At 37.3% G+C, this 18,882-nt stretch overlaps 3 protein-coding genes across 4 annotated transcripts in view; 2 read left to right on the top strand and 1 right to left on the bottom strand.

The window, feature by feature from the left end:
- The window catches only part of Cad99C (cadherin-99C), a 34,621-nt gene extending 28,795 nt beyond the window's left edge, over window positions 1-5,826 (bottom strand). Inside the window, exons 1-2 of the mRNA XM_068301952.1 lie at window positions 5,644-5,826; window positions 4,282-4,510 (exon numbers count right to left, since the gene is read on the bottom strand). The gene's annotated coding sequence lies outside the window, so the exon portion shown is untranslated. The remainder of the gene's footprint in view (window positions 1-4,281; window positions 4,511-5,643) is intronic.
- Window positions 1-18,882, top strand: part of Atg16 (Autophagy-related 16) — a 69,555-nt gene that overhangs the window by 27,027 nt on the left and 23,646 nt on the right. The gene's annotated exons all lie outside the window — the stretch shown is intronic.
- LOC137585353 (uncharacterized) lies at window positions 15,413-16,326 on the top strand. Its single transcript, XM_068301101.1, has one exon. It carries the CDS (start codon window positions 15,525-15,527, stop codon window positions 16,056-16,058), a length of 534 nt encoding a protein of 177 aa, XP_068157202.1. The 5' UTR covers window positions 15,413-15,524; the 3' UTR covers window positions 16,059-16,326.

Here is an 18,882-nt window from a genome sequence, read left to right as displayed (position 1 = left end):
TGCCAGTTGCATTTTGGGTGCACGTTGGCAGCTGTTTTGCTATTGCACTTGAAATATCTTAACCACAAAAAAAAGACACAACTACAAAAACAAAAACGAAGAAGAAACGCTCATCGTTACTCTCCACCATCAAGTGTCATGATGGCATAGGGCACCGAGAATAAAATTACGTATAGCCATTAGCATTCAGCTATTTCTTTTAGGGTTTTGGCCTTTATTTTTTCTCCGTTGTTGTTAAGCTGTTGCGCTGCCTTTGAAGTGTGCATTCGACGTCCATGGTTTGCCTGTTGGGAAGTCTTTACATATCTTCGTTCGCTCGTCCGCCGTCCGTCAGTCAGTCAGTCAGTCAGTCATAACTGGATAATTTTCACACAACTCATGGGTCGAGCAAGACAGACTTTCACTTTTAATGTTTTATACCAATAAATTTATATGGCTAGTCAATATCTGGCCTATGGCCGCGACGAGTACATGAGGTAAATACATATGTTCGTATGTACATGCAACGCGCCCAAGACTCGAAAAACAACAATCGGTGTTGACCTTGTGAGTCGAATTGAGTTGGAGTCCAACTCAATCAGAGACCAACCAGTCCGATCAGTAATGAAAGTGTGGGTAATGTCCCACCAGTTAGTTTGCACGTACATACATAAGTATTTAGTTCTTATTGTGTTTAAGCCTTATTGAGTCACGCTGCCAGACCCAGTTACAGTAGACAACATGTGAGTTCACGGCCAAAAAATACATACAAATACTGATTTTGGAGTCTCTCGCCAACACACACACACACAATACACAATATTATTTGAAATTTGGTCTATGGCTTTATTTAGCGATATCATATTACGCTATGGATATTATTATCATAGTAACCTAATTTACAGTCTTTATTGTTTTTTACCTTTTCATATTTGTCTGAAATCGATTTGACCTTACATAAATTTTTTTCTTTTTTGTTGAACTGAGAGAACAATCGATTTTGGTAAGATTAATGATTTATAGTTTAATGAAATATGTAATACTCAGAAATATGTAAAAACTGTCAGTGTCAGAGAGATATCGGTAGTAATATGTATAAAGAAACTAAGATGACATCATTGAGAAATCGAAAATCCATTTCTCTCTAGCATTTTTTCGTTGAACAGATGATTAACTTTTGTGTTTTAATGTTTGCATAGTCCAAACGAAAATAATAGAAAAAATAAAACCCTAAATCCGCTGAATAACAAAAACATGATTTCTCCAACGCTTTGGGGGAATTGACCTTTTAAAACAAGCATTTGCATATTTCACTATTCTTGGCTTAAGAACTCGGAGTAGGCAGATGTGGAAGGTGTCTTGTTCATCGTCATCACATGAGAAGAGAAGCCTGTAGAGTTCTGTAGAGAAAACTTTAAATCAAACTCTGCCACAACATTAAAAAAAAAAAACAATATGTGAAGAAGAGAAATAAATAAATACATAGAAACTCCTGAAATTCAAACCGAACCTGTCTTGGCCTTCTTTGCCTTGATCTCGAGCTGCACCCAGGTTCAAGATTCATTCAACATTTTTGCGGCTTCTTTAGGTTTTTTTTCGGTTAACAAAAACGCACGCAAAATGCACATGTCTCTCACTATTCTCCCCGGATTTGGTTTTTGTTCGTTTTTTTTCCCCCCTTATGTAAAAGAAGATTTTTCACAGCCATTTGTAACCCCAATCAAGTCGAGGTCAGTCACTTTCCTATGGACATTTCCTGGAGGGCTATGACCATCTAAACATAGTGACAGTGACAAATGCAGAGAATTATGAAGGAGTTGTTACCTCCACTCTACCCCCTCCGCTTATTGTCTAAGCACGCTGTGAGACTTCCTCGTAAAACTCCAAGCCGCAGATGTGCGCACGCTCTCTTAAAGTTGTTTTAACATTTGACCCCAAAAGTCTATCGGGGTTCAGGCTAACAAACAAAAAACTAAAAGTGCAATTACAAAGCAAACTTCCCCCAAGAGTTCCCCTGGCATCGGCACTTGGCTCAATTTTAACGGCAAATCGAAACCAGGTCAACGAAATATGAAATTGTTGGCAAAATGTGCTAATCTGACAGTAAACAAACCCGTCAAATTGCTGCTGGTGCTTGCTGCCTGGTGGCGGGGTCTCATGGGTCTGGGGTCTAATGAAATGCTTTCTCCTGCGATTGAAGCTGAGCTCGACATAGAGATGGCTACGTGATGTCAAACGTGACACGTTCGCAACTTTTCACAGGCATCTCTTGACTGAGAAACAATTGTTACTTATATAATGATTGCGAATGTAAAAAATCGAGTTTTATATGCAAAAGAATATTTACTGAAGGAGTGAATCCCCCTGCTTCTTTTCCTTTTATAGTATTCACTGCCTCATTCACTTTAGTAACATTTCAATCAATGAATTCCTAGTTAAGCTGATCTTGCAGTGACTAATTCATTTAGTCACGTTCTAAATTGTTGGATTAGCCAAGGCGTCTTTGGATGTTGGTCATCTCTATGATTGGATGGCATGCGTCTGTTGTGCTATTTCTTTTGTCTTCTGTTTCATAATAACAATTGCGTGTAATGGCGCCATTAGACTCATCTAAGACAACGTTTAAACTGCTTGGGTGAAATTCGTTGAGATTTATTAGCCCACTCCGAAATGAATGAATAAGTACTTAGTCGGTGGTGTGAGCCTAAGCCCAACCAAGTCGAACCGAAAACGACAGGGGTAGCGTGTGAAAGATTTAATATTTCGAGCTGGGAAAACTAATTTCAAAAGTCTGGCTTGTAAGTATCATCTCCCTGCCTTCCAATCTCTCTCCCTCTCGATGTGTGTTCGTCCGGCACCTTTCACTCAACTGTAAAGAAGCCACAAAACATGCTAGTACACACACTTACATATACATATACAAGATAATAACATCAATTTAGCATAATTTGCATGTTTATTACGCCAAGCAATCTGGTCAGAAGCAGCAGCTTTGATGGCCAAGAAAAATTATGTTTTCGGCATATCTTTTATTTTGGTTAGCATTTCCTCTCCACGGTCATCTAATTGACTTTTGCCACTTTGCCCGGGACATCAACATCAAATATCATGACAAATAACATTATTTCTATTAAGTTCTTTCCATTTTGCTACCTTTTCACCAACTTCTAATTCGCAATTGGCATTTATTAAATGCTATGAGTTGCCATTTAATCAAAAATTGCCAAAAATTTTTGGTCAATGACTTGTTAAGCGGATAATTGATCGACAACGTATAACTCTGTGGGCCAGTCCAGACTCTCCCCAAGAATGATATGTCAAATTTTTGGTTTTTAAAATCTATTTATGTCTATATTGATGTCTATATTGATGTTAACCAAAAAGTATATAACTATTGACTGACTGGTCTCAAGTTAAAGAAAGTTGTGTGCAAAAGCATCAGTTATGTATGTTGTATCCCGCTACTTTCATTTTAGGTTTTTGTTTTGTCTTTTTGCTTTGCAAAAGAAAGTGATCTCTGAGCATTTCCTTTCAATATATGAGGCTTATACACATACATACATTTTTGTTGAAATCATTTTCAATATTCAAAAAACGACAAAAAAAACTGCAACAAAGCACAAACACAAACAATGTATTATAATGATTACAAAATGATGAACAAAGTCTTTGTAAAATTTCAAGAAATTACAAGAAATATGGACTTATTAGAGAGCTATGAATATTGAATTAGTTAAATTTAATCAAGGCTCACAGAGTTTTATTTTTCTTTTTGGATTATTTGTCAATCATCTAGTATATAAAATGGAATTATAGAGTATTTCTTAGTCTCTTCAATTCCTTGAAATAAATTTTGAGTATATTTATGTTGATTGTCTAATATGGCACCAAAGCAGTTACAAATTCTTATGAATAGATGTGATGTACCAACTTTGCTGATGTATGAAAGTTTTGTATGCATAAAATTAAACTATTTTTAAAGCAATTGAACTTAACGATTCTGACAATTCACTTAGCAAAAGAAGGTCATCTAAGAATAATTGTTATGAAAACGATTAGTCGAACAATGAGAAAAATAATACTTAAAAGAAACTTTTCCTTTTTCTTTTCTCTTTTAAATTACAAGTCTAAGTTGTCTATAATTAAAGATACATTAACAATCCCTCAAATAATATCTAGATCAGAAGTTATAAATTGTTTTTGTGAGACATGTTGATCATTAGACAGATTTTGTGGAACGAATTGTGAAAAGACTGCCAAGCTCATTTATAATTTTTATTTTTAATCATCTCGCTAACTTACCTTTTCAAATTATATTCCAAATCGTATCCAATTCAGTGTAGATATCAAATAGATGTGTTTAATTGGCTAGCACATTAAAGTTTAATCACTGATTACTTTTATTACATATTGAAGATTTGTATTGAGGGGGAAAAATAAATACACAATTAAAGCTCAAATGAGCCTTAAATCTTAGCACAATTCTCAATATCGGAATATCAAATGATTTTTAGCACTTGTCGTATATAACCTGTAACAGAATAGAGGAGAAGAAAGGGTAAGAAAAGGTAAAAACACTTCAGATCGATAAAATGTTGTTTGTATTTGGTATAATTTATATTGACGCGTACAGCAAACAGAATTTTTATATAATTTTGTTGTTTTTCTTTGGTTTGAAACCTGATACAACTTTGGTTTTTTTTTTACTCTTTAGAGGCAAGGTTCAGGTTTCACTTTTGTTGAAAGATGTTAGGTTTCTGGTTGGTCAATTGTGCCGAAAACGGCACCCACATTCACAATTGTTAAAGGTATTGGAAAAGTTCCCGAAAAAAAGCAAACAAAATCTGCGGGAGCTTCAACGTTGCATGCATGTGCAGTAAAAGTAGTGTGGCAAGTTGATGATCATGATGATGATGAAGGTGACGGTGGCGATGATGGTGACGAAGGTGCGGTGGACGTGATGGCGTCTATTCACGGCGTCTACCTGAGTTGCTAGCACACTCGCGGCACACGTGACCTCATTTGCCAATGCTCCATGTGGAAGCCTGCCTGGGTTTTTGTTCGTTCGTTTGTCTTTTACTTTTTCTTTTCCGTCAGAAAGCTAACCTATCCTATCCCAAGCAATCGTCCAGCAATTGGGGTCACCTGCACTACCATAACCAGGGGGACACTGCAAGCCCCAATGTCTAGCTCTAACTATGTTATGCCTTGTCGGCAGGTCTGTCTGTCTGTCGGCCTGTCTTTCTGTACATTGTAACCACCAACGCTCCGTTGCCCATTTCCGTTGAATGTGCGGGCGACTTTCTGTCAGTTTATCAGCCGCACACAGCATCCGACATTTGCTGCTAATATTTATTTATTCGATGGCCTGCCAAAAACCACTTCTTTTTTTTCGCTCTCTTGTTTGGCTTGTTTGATTCAATGTTTTTTGTGTATTTTTAGTTTGTTTGCAAATCGACGAGTCGATGAAAGTTTCACTGTCCGCTTGTTTTGCTGATTTATTTGGGTTTTCGCTTTTTTGCTGCGGCCAAACTGAAGATGTTGAATTTGTTATTCGCGCACACAAGACACAAAGAAAGTCCAGCGAGTTCGTGATCTCTTGACTAAGATTTAGTCAAATTCAGTTTTGTTGTAGGTGAAATTTCTGTTTAACTGCCAACTTACTTAGTAATTAGCACCAATTTGAGTATTAGTTTGTTACTAAAAATTAACACACAATACGAAACATGCTCTATGGAGGATACTCCTTTATATTAGCTTTGGTTAAGCACAACAAACCGGTCTAAAATTCGTTTGTTATACATGTATATATATATATATGCGATATATAGGGGAATGTAAATGGAAGCCCGAGCTCAAATGAAGCGAGATCGAGCGATCAAGCGAGCGAACGACACACGTGAAGACTCAGCTAGAGTTGGCTCGAAACTGTTTCACCGTTTCTTCTCAGCAACAAGTGGGCGCTGGCATTCAGCCAACATTGGGGGAAGAATGAAACGATGTGGAATCGGGCCTAGAGAGAACCGGTTACAGTTTACCATTTTTGTGTCTAGTTTAACAGCTGATACAATGCATTGGTAGCTGCTGCTCCATGGCAGGTTCGCATTGTACCTACATATAAAGATCTGCAGGTGCATGGGCTAACAGAGCTCTGTTAACTCTGTTTAGAGACCACCGTGTTTCATTTCCATAGGCTCCACCGGCTCAAAGACATGAAGAAAAACCAGTTTTGATTTTTACCATTTAGTTAGTGGACTTTTTCTCCTGTTTTGTTTTTGCAATTGTTTTTTATTGAATTGTTTTTGGTTTTTTTGGTTGTATTTTTACTTCTTGTTTGTTAAGTTGTTGTATTCAGTTTTATTTTTATTTGAATTCTTTTTTCGTGGCTGCTTTTGTTGGCTGCTTGCTGTTGCATTAAATGAATGAAGTTCACCACAATTTCGAGTGCCACAGACAGACAGTTGCATTTGCATATGCAATTGTATGGCCATATTATGACAGTATTTTTTCTCATTTTCAGGTACTATTTTTCTTTTTTTAATACGTTTTTTTCCCCATTTTCAAAATCTACCAACGCGGTTAGGTGTTTTGTTACCATTGCGAATTTTTTTCTGCTGTTATTGCTTTTGTTGTTGTTCGCTGTTGTCTGGCTGCACCATTTGCATAAATCACCGTGACATGTTTGTCGTTAAAACACCTGTTTGGCAATGGAAGGTAAACATAAGCAATACATACATATGCAGAGCACTTCAATTAATAATATCTGTTCAAAAACAAAAAACAAAAATGGAAAGGAAAGGCTTCTAAGTACAGAGTTGAGTAGAAATGACGCAATTCTTAAAGTACAGTAATACACACACATACTTTAAAGTCTATTCTCATTTGGTGAGAGAACTCCTTAGAGCTGGTATTTAAAAATTTTCAAACTGAAAAAAATACTTATTTCCCATCAAGTTTTCTTGTTGTTGCTGCTGCTGCCACTTAATATCATGAATGAACCCGAAAAACTCGAAAACAGAAAGGCCAGAAAGTGGCAACAAACAACAACATGTAAGCAAGTATAACAAAATGCACTAAAATACAATACATATACACGAAAGCGTGAAATGTGGTAAAGAAGCAGCGCATCGCATCACATGGCAAGAAACCCAAGAAATGCAACGCTTACAATGCGACTTTTCAAGTAATTGACGTGAGAACTCCCAAGAAATTACGGCACACTGGCACACACACAGACACACATACACTTGGAAAGACATAGCTCACACTTGCGGTGTATGTGTATCTGTGAGTGTATGTGGTGGCTGCAACACCTGGGGATGAGAATGACATTGCCACAGCAGCCAGCAGGCATCTTTTACTCGAAACACTGCCTGACATGCTAATATGCCGCAGAATAATTTCATGCTCGCTTTCGCGTGGCACCAGACAGAACAGGAAACACTGAGGGAACTCTAGAAAGAGCAACAATAACAACAACACGAAACTTGCGACAAAACCGCCAAGAGAATCAAAAAAGTAAAGAGACAACTGTGGCCGAAAATTCCATGGATGATTGCCGTCAAAAGCGGCAAAAACCGAACACAAGGTGTAGCAGGTAAAAGTGTAGGCGTTTTATTTATTATGCGCTGGCATGTCATGGAAATAAAATGAAATGAATTTTAGCATTCATAATTGAGACTCGAAGAAGACGATTCTTTTGAAAAAGGTGTGTGTGTGTATCTCTCGATTATTGTGGGATTAAAAAGACAGTCAATTCTATGAATTACCAATATCAGAGATCAGAGCAACTTGGTAAACACATTTACATAATCTTAACCATTAAGAACTTTATTTCCTTTACATCCAATCGCAATATATCTGAGCTTGAATGATATAAATCAATATATAGCGCAACCTTGGCAAGTATATTTATAACATAAGTGATTTAAAAGTAATTAAAACTTATTTACTTTTATGGTATATCACTGATTAGAATTGTGGCAAAATCCATTTAGCAAGTGAAAGAATTTGTTCTATTACTAAAAGGGGTTTTCAGGTGAATAGCTTCGGAAAAGACCACAGAAAAAGTATTCACGCCTTTATGAATATATTTCATTGTTATAAAGAGTTTAATAACCAAATCCTATAATAAAATCATAAATTCAGCTATTAAACACTATAATTTTTATGAATTTACAACAAACTGAAATTGTGTGTGTGTGTAGTAAAACGATTTGATCCATTGTTCAAAATTGTTCAATCATTTGCCGACAAGTTCGTTGCCTAAGTCTTTTGATTTGTTTAACTCATTTGCTTAAATGTTGCAATTTGCGTTCGTTTTTATTTAGGTTTTTCAATTTTTTTTTGGCAATCCAATCAACAATTCATTTCCCATTTGAGCAAGTCATGCAAAAGTCGGCTGAATTTATTTTTAATAATTCATATTAAATGCTCAATTGTTTAGCTACAATGCCTACTTATGCCTGACGTAATTTGTCGAGAAAAAACGAACAATTTCAAGGTTTTCCAATCGATTAGTGTGAGTTTTTTTTACACATAACTGTTAGGAATATTGTGTGTTGATATGGGAAACGGTTTCCATGGCTTTTTTATCTGCCTTCTTTTAACTCATATATAATGTACATAGATTTCAATTTTTGTCAGTTTTTAAAAGGGGTAACCGGTTCCAGGTTCTCTTATTCTGTATCAAATGCCCATTTTTTTGTTTTGCGTAGGCAGTCAGTCCAGCAATTGGCTGATTGCAATGCTATATGGCAATAGTTGGTTTGGTTTTTATCTGCCCACTCGGTGAAATTGCAAGTCCCATAAAAACAAATGCAGTCCAACATTGGCGACATTTTGAAGTCAAAAGGTTCTCTGAACAAAAACAAAAGAAGACACACACAACAGAACAGACCAAACCAAGCTTAGTTTCTTCTAATGTTCGTTACTGGTTGGAAACCCATGCGAATGTCCAATTTATGGCTCAATTAAATATTTTGGATGCAGCTGACGTTGTGCTGGCAAAGCTTTTAAATAATAAACGCTTCTAACAACAACCACAACAACAGCAACACCGACTTCATCAGATTCATTCAGCAACAGGCACAGCATCGTTAGGAGCATAAAAATATGCTTGGCATCTACAGCTTAGTTAGGGGAAAAAAATTGTTTTTCGATAGGACAGGATGGGATAGGATAGGATAGGATAGTCAGGGCCTGATTGGCTTTAACTAGTTGGCACCTAAGCCAAAAGCATCTTGTTAAAGTTTACGCCAAACCAGGTGCAGGTGGATTCTGGTTGTCGTCACTAAACCATTACGAAATAGCGAATAAACGAATTGAGAGCTAAATCTTGTATAGCAGCAACAAGTCTTTGGTAAATTCATATGTAGCTACCTATGTATCTATGAAATATATTAATTAATTTATCAATTCAGCCTTTTATGACTGACCAATACTTTCTAACTGCACTTGGCAGGCAATTTTGTATACCATGAACGTGCCCATCGAATATACGAGAGGCGATTGACTAAATGACCAACCATTAATAAAGAGAAATGCTCAGCTGAGCTGAATGATCTGAAACTTGCCTTTGCTCATATATGTATGTATGTACGATATGCAGGTAAATATAATTCTAATTATGGGCATTTATTATAACAGAATTCACTCTCTGCTTCGGCTTCTCTAGCTACCCACTCTTCCTTTACACTCTCTCATAGATACTTCATAGTGTGAACATAATTATTGAACCATAACTTACGGTTGAGGAGGCAATCGATAATGTCAGAACTCCAAGAACGTGGCACATAAACATTTCATTTAGCCAGGGAAAATTCATAGTATACGAGGCGTGCCGCTACACTCACACACACACACACACACACACGCAGAGAAAACAGAGAGAACAGAAAAAGGTAGAAAGAATTCAACTTGAAAGCAGACAGGACGGCAATAGAGAAAGCATAAATTGCCCTGATGGCCATCGACAATTTGTGGCATAAACAACAATTTGGTTGGATTATGGAGAGCAGGGAAGAAGCAGCAGTTGGTGGCAGCAGCCAGTAAATAGATACTCGCATTCGTAGCCATCGCATTAACAAATCAACATGGAATTTATTTGCCAAGTACGCAAACACGCCCCATGCCCAGACCTAAAATCTACCTGGTCTCGAATCTGGCCAACCGAGAGGAGTGTCAATTGGACTTGAACAATGCGTAACAAGTGGATCCGGGTACATTGGCCGGCCGGTTTAATGGGTGATAAAACTTAAACGAAATCAGCTTACATAGGAAATAATGTGGTGAAATGTCTTAAGTAACTGGAGTACACACATATGCGTCGTATACGTAATGTAGATAGCAGGTTTTTATCTACAGTCTGTGCTAATCGTTTATTTGGTTAACAATCTCTGACATAGACATCATTTTGAGTTTACGGAATAAATATTCCATACCGAATTACTGAGTAGAATCCACTAATAATATAAGATGCTATCATTAAGTCATGGAACAGGCCAACCAATGAAGTTCGTTTGGCTGAGTCAACGTTAAATCGAACTAATGATCCATATCTAATTATACATATGTGAAATTCAAATACCAAAGTATAACCAGCAACTCCTTCATCTGTGCCTGTTTCTCTATCATCTCTCTTTCGGTCTCGGTCTTTCTTTCTCTCTCTCTCTGGCCAATCAAATAAAAAAAGTGCCCATTGAATTGGATATCTACAGCGGGAATCTATGTATAAATATATCGCATTTACTTCATCTGCATGCAAGGCAGGCTTGCACTTGCCAATGGAACATCCACCATCCAACCTATGTCTATGGTCTCTTACATGCATTTAATAAACAATTTTTCAGCCTTGGTGTGAAAAATGCAGCTGGTACTCTAGCACTAAGATACAGCTTTTAGCTCATTTGAAGCACACACAGACACACACACAGCAATACAAAATGACCATGGTCTTATGAACAATTAAAGAAATGTTCACATGCAGAGAGTTTACTCAGTCTCTCCAGATCTTGTACCCGGTCCCGATCTCCATTGTGTGCTAAAGCCAAATTGAAGTTGCTTGCCACACGGTTTCTGTTAATTAATCGCGCTTGTTTGTTATTTTTCTTCATTATAATATGAAAATAAAAAATTTCTAGGGAAATTTTGCTGTTAGTTGTGATTGTGATTGCCACAGCAGAGAATTTTTGCTGTTGATTTCCGGCATAGTCAGCATTTTTTCACATTTCAGACAGTATCACAATGCACTCTATCTGCTGTGTCGAACAGTAATTTGATAGCTGACCGTTTGGTCGAACCATTAGGTTTTTCTTTTTTCATTTTATGCTTTTTATTTTATTTGGGTTAAGGAAATTGTCAGGGTGAATAAAAAAGAGAAACAAAAAACTTATCAATTGCTGCATAAGATTTTTATATGGCAGATTTATCTCAAGCCGCAAAAGTGTTGGCCTTTTATGGGCCGATTGTTGGGTTAGAGTCTAGAGGGTCTGGAGGGACAATCGCCCGTGCCGGATACGCAAAATTTTTTATGCAAATGCAGTTTACTAAAATCAAAATGCTGAAAAGGCACAAATAGTTTTGTTGATATGCAAAAACCGATCAATTTTCAAGTCAATAACCATGCTACTTTTGTTTCTTTTTTTGTGCTAATTGCAGAAGAACGTTAATCAAAAAAATAAGTTTTTGGGTGTCATGGTATTGATTCAATCAGAGCAAATAAACACCATTATTAAGGGTAATATGTTTTGTTAAAACATTTTTCAATTTTTAGCAATCTAGATGAGGCATACCAGAGAATGATCTGAGGTAAATAATCAGGTTGTCTAACGCTAAAGGGTTCTAAGCGAATGGCTATAGCATTTGGCTCTAGCTCTTGGTCTAAGAATGCGGCTAAACGCTGCTGCCAACTATCCAGCCAACTGGAACAAGTTTTAAATCATTTTTAAACAACAACAAATGCAGCAACAGCCGCAGTTGCAGTTGCAGCAGAAGAAACCCATTCACTTCTGAATGGGGCGATCTTTTGTTGGGTTGTTGGGTGCCTACTTCTGACAGAGATGAAAGCATAAAAGTAGTGGTAAAAAGTTCAACTATTTATGTTAACGCCTTTAGAATGCAATCGCAATCATAATAAGTGCATATAACGGCCAGATGCTGATGAGCTAGCCCAGTTAGTTGGTTAGTTAGTTACTCATTTTACCTTACTTAACCGCAAGGAGAATTCAATAATCTTTGCTAATAAGATGGCAAATGCTCGTAACTTCAGTTTGTTGTTAATAACTGTTAAATTCGTCTTCTGCAGGCGTTGTATCCCTTCTTTCCATTAAATGAACCAATAGAAGTCCTGACTCCGTCCATTTCAAATGACAGAGCTATAACTACAATGCGTCTAATTAAGCCAAGTTTTATTTCCACAGTCGTTAGGTTTTTTCAATTTTCGTTTATTTTACAAATAGAGTTCATAAAAGAAAGAAACCATCTATTGCATTGGACTCAAATATCTTTAAAGGGCAATACCACAAACCTTTTAAATCAATTTTAACGATCTCCAAGAGATGATTTCACATTTATTGCATTTGTTGTTAATGGCGAATTCGATTCGTCCAATTAGTAGTCAAGTAACTTCGCCTATTAACTCTTGGAATTGGATGTTTTAACGTCTATTTACTTATACGAAATAATAACTTTTAAATCAATTTCTATTGATTGTTTCACTTATTACTATAGCCCGACGGCCACTGTGGGAACATGGCACACACTCACGCGCTTAGATATTCTTCTTTTAATTGTATGTTAGATCACTCTTTGGGTGGCTAACATCAAGGACTAGTAAGTCCAACTGAAACTCAACAAATTGAATTTGATTAAAAACCTTGAAGGGGAAAATGCAACAAAAAAACGAGAAAAATGTACGTACAGACAGGTTCTTCTCTGATGCTTTGGTATGGTCTGGTTTGTTATATTCTTTGCTCTTAATATGCGGCTAACCGATAAAGCCGCATTGCCCGTGTTTGGTCCGTTGTCGATGTCGATGAAGTCAAAGTCGAAGTCCCCTTTATCTTTGCCCAGCAATCAAATTCAATTAGCTGGTTGCACTAATAGAATTTTTGTGGCACTTAACCATTTTAGGTGGTGACATTCAATTGCAATTTCAAAAATTGTCGTTCCAATTGCTGGTCCTTAATTTAAATTCCACTTAATTGCCAAAAACCAAAAGAACCAAACAACAACAAAAATTCAGCAGAGTCACTCTGAATGCTGATGATGCTAGCTAGGAGCTAGCAGGCTGTTAAATCATCCATCGTTTACTTTTAATTGCTTAGTCCAGGCAACAGCAGCAGCATCGACTAGAAACAACGACAGCGGCTAAAAATACACACAAGAGCAACAATTCGATTTCCTCCCCAATCAGTTTGCCAAGATCAATTGCAGGTCCGTCCATACACATACATACATATGTATGTATGCATGTTGCGCCAAGACCATTAACATTGTTTAATTGAATCAGATTTTGAGCGTAGATAATGAGGAAATGCCGCCGCCCGCCCCATTCTTAATAGTATACCGATGTAGGTATGTATATATGGATGCCATGGCTTGGCATGGCAAGGAATGGCAAATGAACTGCTTCCAAATGGAATGAAATCGCTTGTCACATGATTTCAATACCAACAAATTTATAGGTTTATGAATTTGCTGCGAATTTACCAAAGAAAATTCACAAATTGTTGCCCAGTAGCCAAAAAACAAATCGAAAAACTTGTTGTTTAAACTTCCCCTCTATAAACTCCGCACCTGCAATCACACACAATTGTCATGTGTGTGTGTTTGGTTTTTATTTTTTTGGGCGGGTATTAAAGGCCAACAATTGTGGCATGTCCCACTGACAGCCAACGCCACAACAAAATGCAACGAGCAACAGCAACGAGCAACAAGCAACCACCACATGCAACTTGCCACCGCATTCGAGTTGCTTCATTAGTTATGCATTAAGCATACGACATGGTGTACAATTTTTTTACTCCACCCACCAACCACCGCCTGGCAGTCGATCTCTTTTTCCTTTTGCCTATTTTTCTAGTGTTTTTTTTTTCTGTTTCATTTTCTGGTGTAGATGTCCAGTTCTTGAACAACTGCGTGCAATTCGTGGGGGTTCGCATGTCGCTGAAAAATTTTAATTGCCTTTGCGTGTTTAGAAAACTTTTTTACACGAAATATCGTACAAGTACGACGACTTACAGGTATCTCAGGTAAGGCTCAGCAAGGCTCAACAAGGATTAGACGCATTGCCCGATTATAGAAGGCAAAATGAACCGATGGCAAATTCCCACTCAATGCCAAGAACTACAAGAATATAAAACTAGTTAACTAAATAGCCAGTTTTCAGTAGAGTTAATAAAACCATCTAGTTCTAGTTAGAATGGCCAAACAAATGGTAAACATTTGACTTAGTTCCAATAGTTGACATTAGTTGATCTTCCAGTTTATTTTTCACCTCACCTTGACCTTGCTTCTCATTTGCATTCCATGGGAAAGTAATGGGCAAATGAGAGCAAATTTTTCTCAAGGAAATAATTTACCATATTTATAGCTTTTACGACTTCCATTTGGTATAAAAATAAATGCTCCATTTGATTATTACAAATTGTCATACAAATGAAGTGATTAAACCAGATAAGATTGCTGATGCAAGATAAAATTTACTCCGCTTGGGCATCAAAAGCCATTAGATGAGAATTAAGGCATTAATTTTAAATTGCGGAAAATATCTATACCTAGGATATAATATAATACATAGACGTTAGACTAGGCCGATCTACAAACTGTTAAAATGCAAATTTAACACAAGAGCTTAATGAGTTGCCATCATTTAACTCACTCTTGGTCCTCTGGCAACTTCCTCAGCATAGTCATCAGCTGGCAAGAACAGCAACCACACCAGCAGCCACATCAACATCAACATGAGAATGCCATTAGAGTTGGCCCAACTTATTTGCCAGACGCATCTTGGAATCTCTTTTGCCAAACTGAAGGCACTCCCACCTCAAAGAGAAAGTACATAAAGATACTTGAACCCAAAAGTGCTTCTGCAGTAGATGAATAACATTTTTTCTTTTCCCACAAAGAAAAAGCCATTTTTGAGTGGTTAAATGGATAATAATAAAAAGCTTTTTTAGTAACTACTAACTAACCAACTAGTCTCTCCTACCTGTGTCTGTGTGTGTGTGTGTCTCCAAGTGTCCGTAAGTGGAATTCACTGTCGCATTCTCCCACTTCGAAGAAGAACTTTTCCACATATCCAACATCCAACATCAGCTGGACGACTTCATGCTGAGTTACCTGATGAGTGTCATTTGTTAAGACGACTCTATAGATTGCTTATCTCTCTGTCTGATATTGAAATTACTTTTCCAATACCATAGCAGCTATGGTGGAAAATCTCAAATAGAAATCAATTTCATTTAAAATTTTATGTTATTAAGTTTTGATGTAAATTTTTGTAAATTTTTATTTTGTGCGGATTTTTTGAAATAGGCATTCAGATGGCTTCTTATTGTGCTCTCGCCTTGGCTGGTTTACTGCATTTCGTAATTGGTGTAACCATCTTCATAACGCCTGGAACCAAGAGCTGTTCACCAGCTCCAGTGTTGGCCAGTTGGATATCCATTGGAGCCATACTAATGATAATTGCCAATCTTAATTTGAACTATTCTTGGTACACACGCTTGCCATATGCCCTGCAAGTCATAGTCGACGTTGGCATTTTGTTGGGCCTGCTCGAGTTCTATTCTCTGGTGATATGGTGTAAGCTGGAGCGTTTCCTATACTTAATTCTAAGGCATATTCTGCTGACCCTGGGCATGTCCGAGAATGCCTATTTGACCTACGAATATGGAATGCTAGCCGTGGCCACAACTCTAATGGCCTTGGCACTGTGCTTTGTGGTGAAATTGGCCACCTCAACAAGTTTTTTCGTTGAGAGCGAAAGGGATCCCTTGATTTATTTGAATATGGAATTGTATGAGGAGGTTGTTAGTCTCAAAAAGAAACGAATGAGGCGAGTTCTTCTTAACTAAATCGGCACTGCAATCCATATTGAAGTACTTCTGATCTCTATGTGTAATGGTCATTTAGAAACATCTGTAATATCAATAAAAAAAACGAAAAACAAAAAAACTATACTTTTCAAGCAAAGAAAAGGTCTGGTTCTGTTTTTGTGGCTTAAAACACGCAAAGCCAATTAAAATTACTTAACATGCGAACGAATTAAGTAAAGAGTATGAACAGAAAGGAACATATTCCACATAGTCGTCCCCACGGCTTCCCACATGTATCCCAAGCTTTTAGCTTTAGGGGCCCCCAAATGCATGTAGCTACAGATACAGATACAAACATACTCGTACATACTCGTACTCTATATACCTATACAAGTTGTCTTTTTGGACATCTATGCCAACTGTCGCAAAAATTGCGACTTTTGCGTGGTTGCCTGACACGATTTTTTATTTCCTTTGCTTTGCTCTTTTGTGGGGCGTAGGCATGGACCATCTGACCCATAAGATAGAAATCTATAAAACAGAATTACTTGTCTATATCATTATGCTATCTCTTTAGTGCTGTTGGCCCATTGCGAATGTGTCAATATTGAAAATTAATCCGTTTTTGGTCATTCAGCGATATGCGAAATTCAGCTTTAGTTCTGACTGAATTTGCAGCACACCTGTCAAGAAATCTAATTCACTTTACACTCAACACGAAACACCACATGAGCTGTAGTCTAGTTTATGTTCTGCAAACAGAAACAAAAAAAATTGCCAACTGATACATAAAATCAAGAGGGATAGGTTAGCTTCTGTTATGGCAAAATTTGTATACTCTTGCATATTAAAATTGAATTGATATGACATAGTCGAACTCTTTGAATATTAAGAAACTAATTTGATTTGAACCAATTTTCATAGAACTTTGCTCATTGTAATTGTTTAGAAACTAGTCACAAGCTTCTGATTAAATATAATATGCTCTCAATTTTTGTTTTTGTTTTGTTTTGTCTTTAACGAAAGAAAAAAGAGAATCGAAATTCCTTGGCAGCTAGCAGTCAGAGGAGGAACAAGTGTAGGAAGTAGATTCCTTCTCGTAGACAAGAAAATTGCACGATTTAGTTTGGCGTTACTTTGGTTTATTATGTGCAACGAACTAACGCTCCCAAATGTACCACACGCCATGACAGAGACCAAGTCGCAGCCTCAGTCTCAGCTTCAGTCTAAGCATCCGGACAACCAGCAAGAGCGCCAGGCAGCCCATGGGCATCTACGAAAAACTACATGAATTTTTTTTGTATTTTGTCTAGTTTTAGCTCACAGCATATTATGGTCAGCATACATGGTACAAGAAACAAAAAATAATCTATAGCAAGTTAGATTGTGGCCGTTGGTAAGAATGCAAAGAAAAAACCCACCCAAATTTATTCGAAATACCAATAACTGATAGGAAATCTGCAACACCCTTTAAGATGCGTGATTGGATAGTTATTTTTGGGATAACTGCAAATGTAAATAATCGAAACTTATCTAAACGAATTAACAATTATATAATCTCTTTCTTGATTACAAAAGATTTTGCAGCCTAGAATGGGAATCATTGCCTATACATAGTCCATAGACCATGTCCAATTTATGGCAATTTCTGGACTTGTTTATGGCAGCAAAATGTTAGCGAAAATCGAATGTTATAAACAAAGGTCGCTCTTAATTGACTGTGGCAATTGTATGGATCTGTCAATTTATTTATATTGTATATGCATGTATATTTAAGAAGATTCCAGCCAAACAAACGACGCCATTAAACAATGGAGGGCTGGGACTCGGGCTTGAAGTCGGACTTGAACTTGGTTTGATATGCCATTTCCTGCCCCATGCGGAATGGAAATTGAAATCGAATTCGCCAAGAAGATGGCATATATGTACATATATATGTAAATACACACACACACACACACACATACGACATAAATGTGTGCGTTCGTTCAGGTACAAGATTTACATGGGGCAGTGGCTTTAGCTTTAACGACATCGAAAGCTCTCTTCGCTGCAAATTCTTGTCAACTGGGGAAGATTGCGGCGATTGCAATTGAAATGTTTAACGACTTTATTTTGTCATCAATCAGCGTTTTCGTTTTGTTTGGGGTTTGTGTTCAGTGTCACAGTTGGCTATTTGGCAGGTTTCCAAGAATTGAAGGCACTTTCAGTGCAACAAGTGACAGATAGTCGTTGTCAGGCTAGCTGAGAGCTGAGATTCTCGAGCTTCTACTTGTTCCTTCTGAATACAATATCTCTGATCAATGGAGTAAGTCAAATTACCTTTTGTTGGGTCATTTACCTTCTTGCGCTAGAGTAAGAGCAAAAAAATGGGAAAAATTCCTTGTGTTGTCATAGGCAGCACCACTAAGAAATTAATCAATATCAATACGAAAACGGTGCCTTGGCGGCTTCCAATAGTAGTAGTTGTTGTGGCGGTGGATACGTAGTTAGCAGCTGCATTGCTGCACTCCAACGCACACCGAGCCAACAACTCGACTCTACTCCATTCGCCTTCGATTTGACTAGGAGAGGGAGATCAATAATACTATAAGTGTGGTCTCTCCTACTTACTCCTTCCTACCAGGCAGGCAGCATTGTGCTCGTATTAAGTTTCGGTTCGGTTAAATCTGCAGCCAAGGCGACGGACTTGGAATGTGAACCGGTCGCATTTTGCTTCACTTGGCCAAATAAAAGAGGGAAAAATCAACTAACACTGAAATGAAAACACAATCACGATATTCATTCAGATTCAGTAATCAAGACTTGACTATGCAATTCGAAACCCAAATATAATTTCAATCTACTTATTGGTCATGCTTTG

This window comes from Drosophila tropicalis, unplaced genomic scaffold, assembly GCF_018151085.1.
Source record: "Drosophila tropicalis isolate 14030-0801.00 unplaced genomic scaffold, ASM1815108v1 contig_878, whole genome shotgun sequence".
NCBI classification, from domain to species: domain Eukaryota; kingdom Metazoa; phylum Arthropoda; class Insecta; order Diptera; family Drosophilidae; genus Drosophila; species Drosophila tropicalis.
The sequence above is the reverse complement of the archived record's forward strand: the minus strand, read 5'-3'. Positions and strand labels throughout refer to the sequence as shown.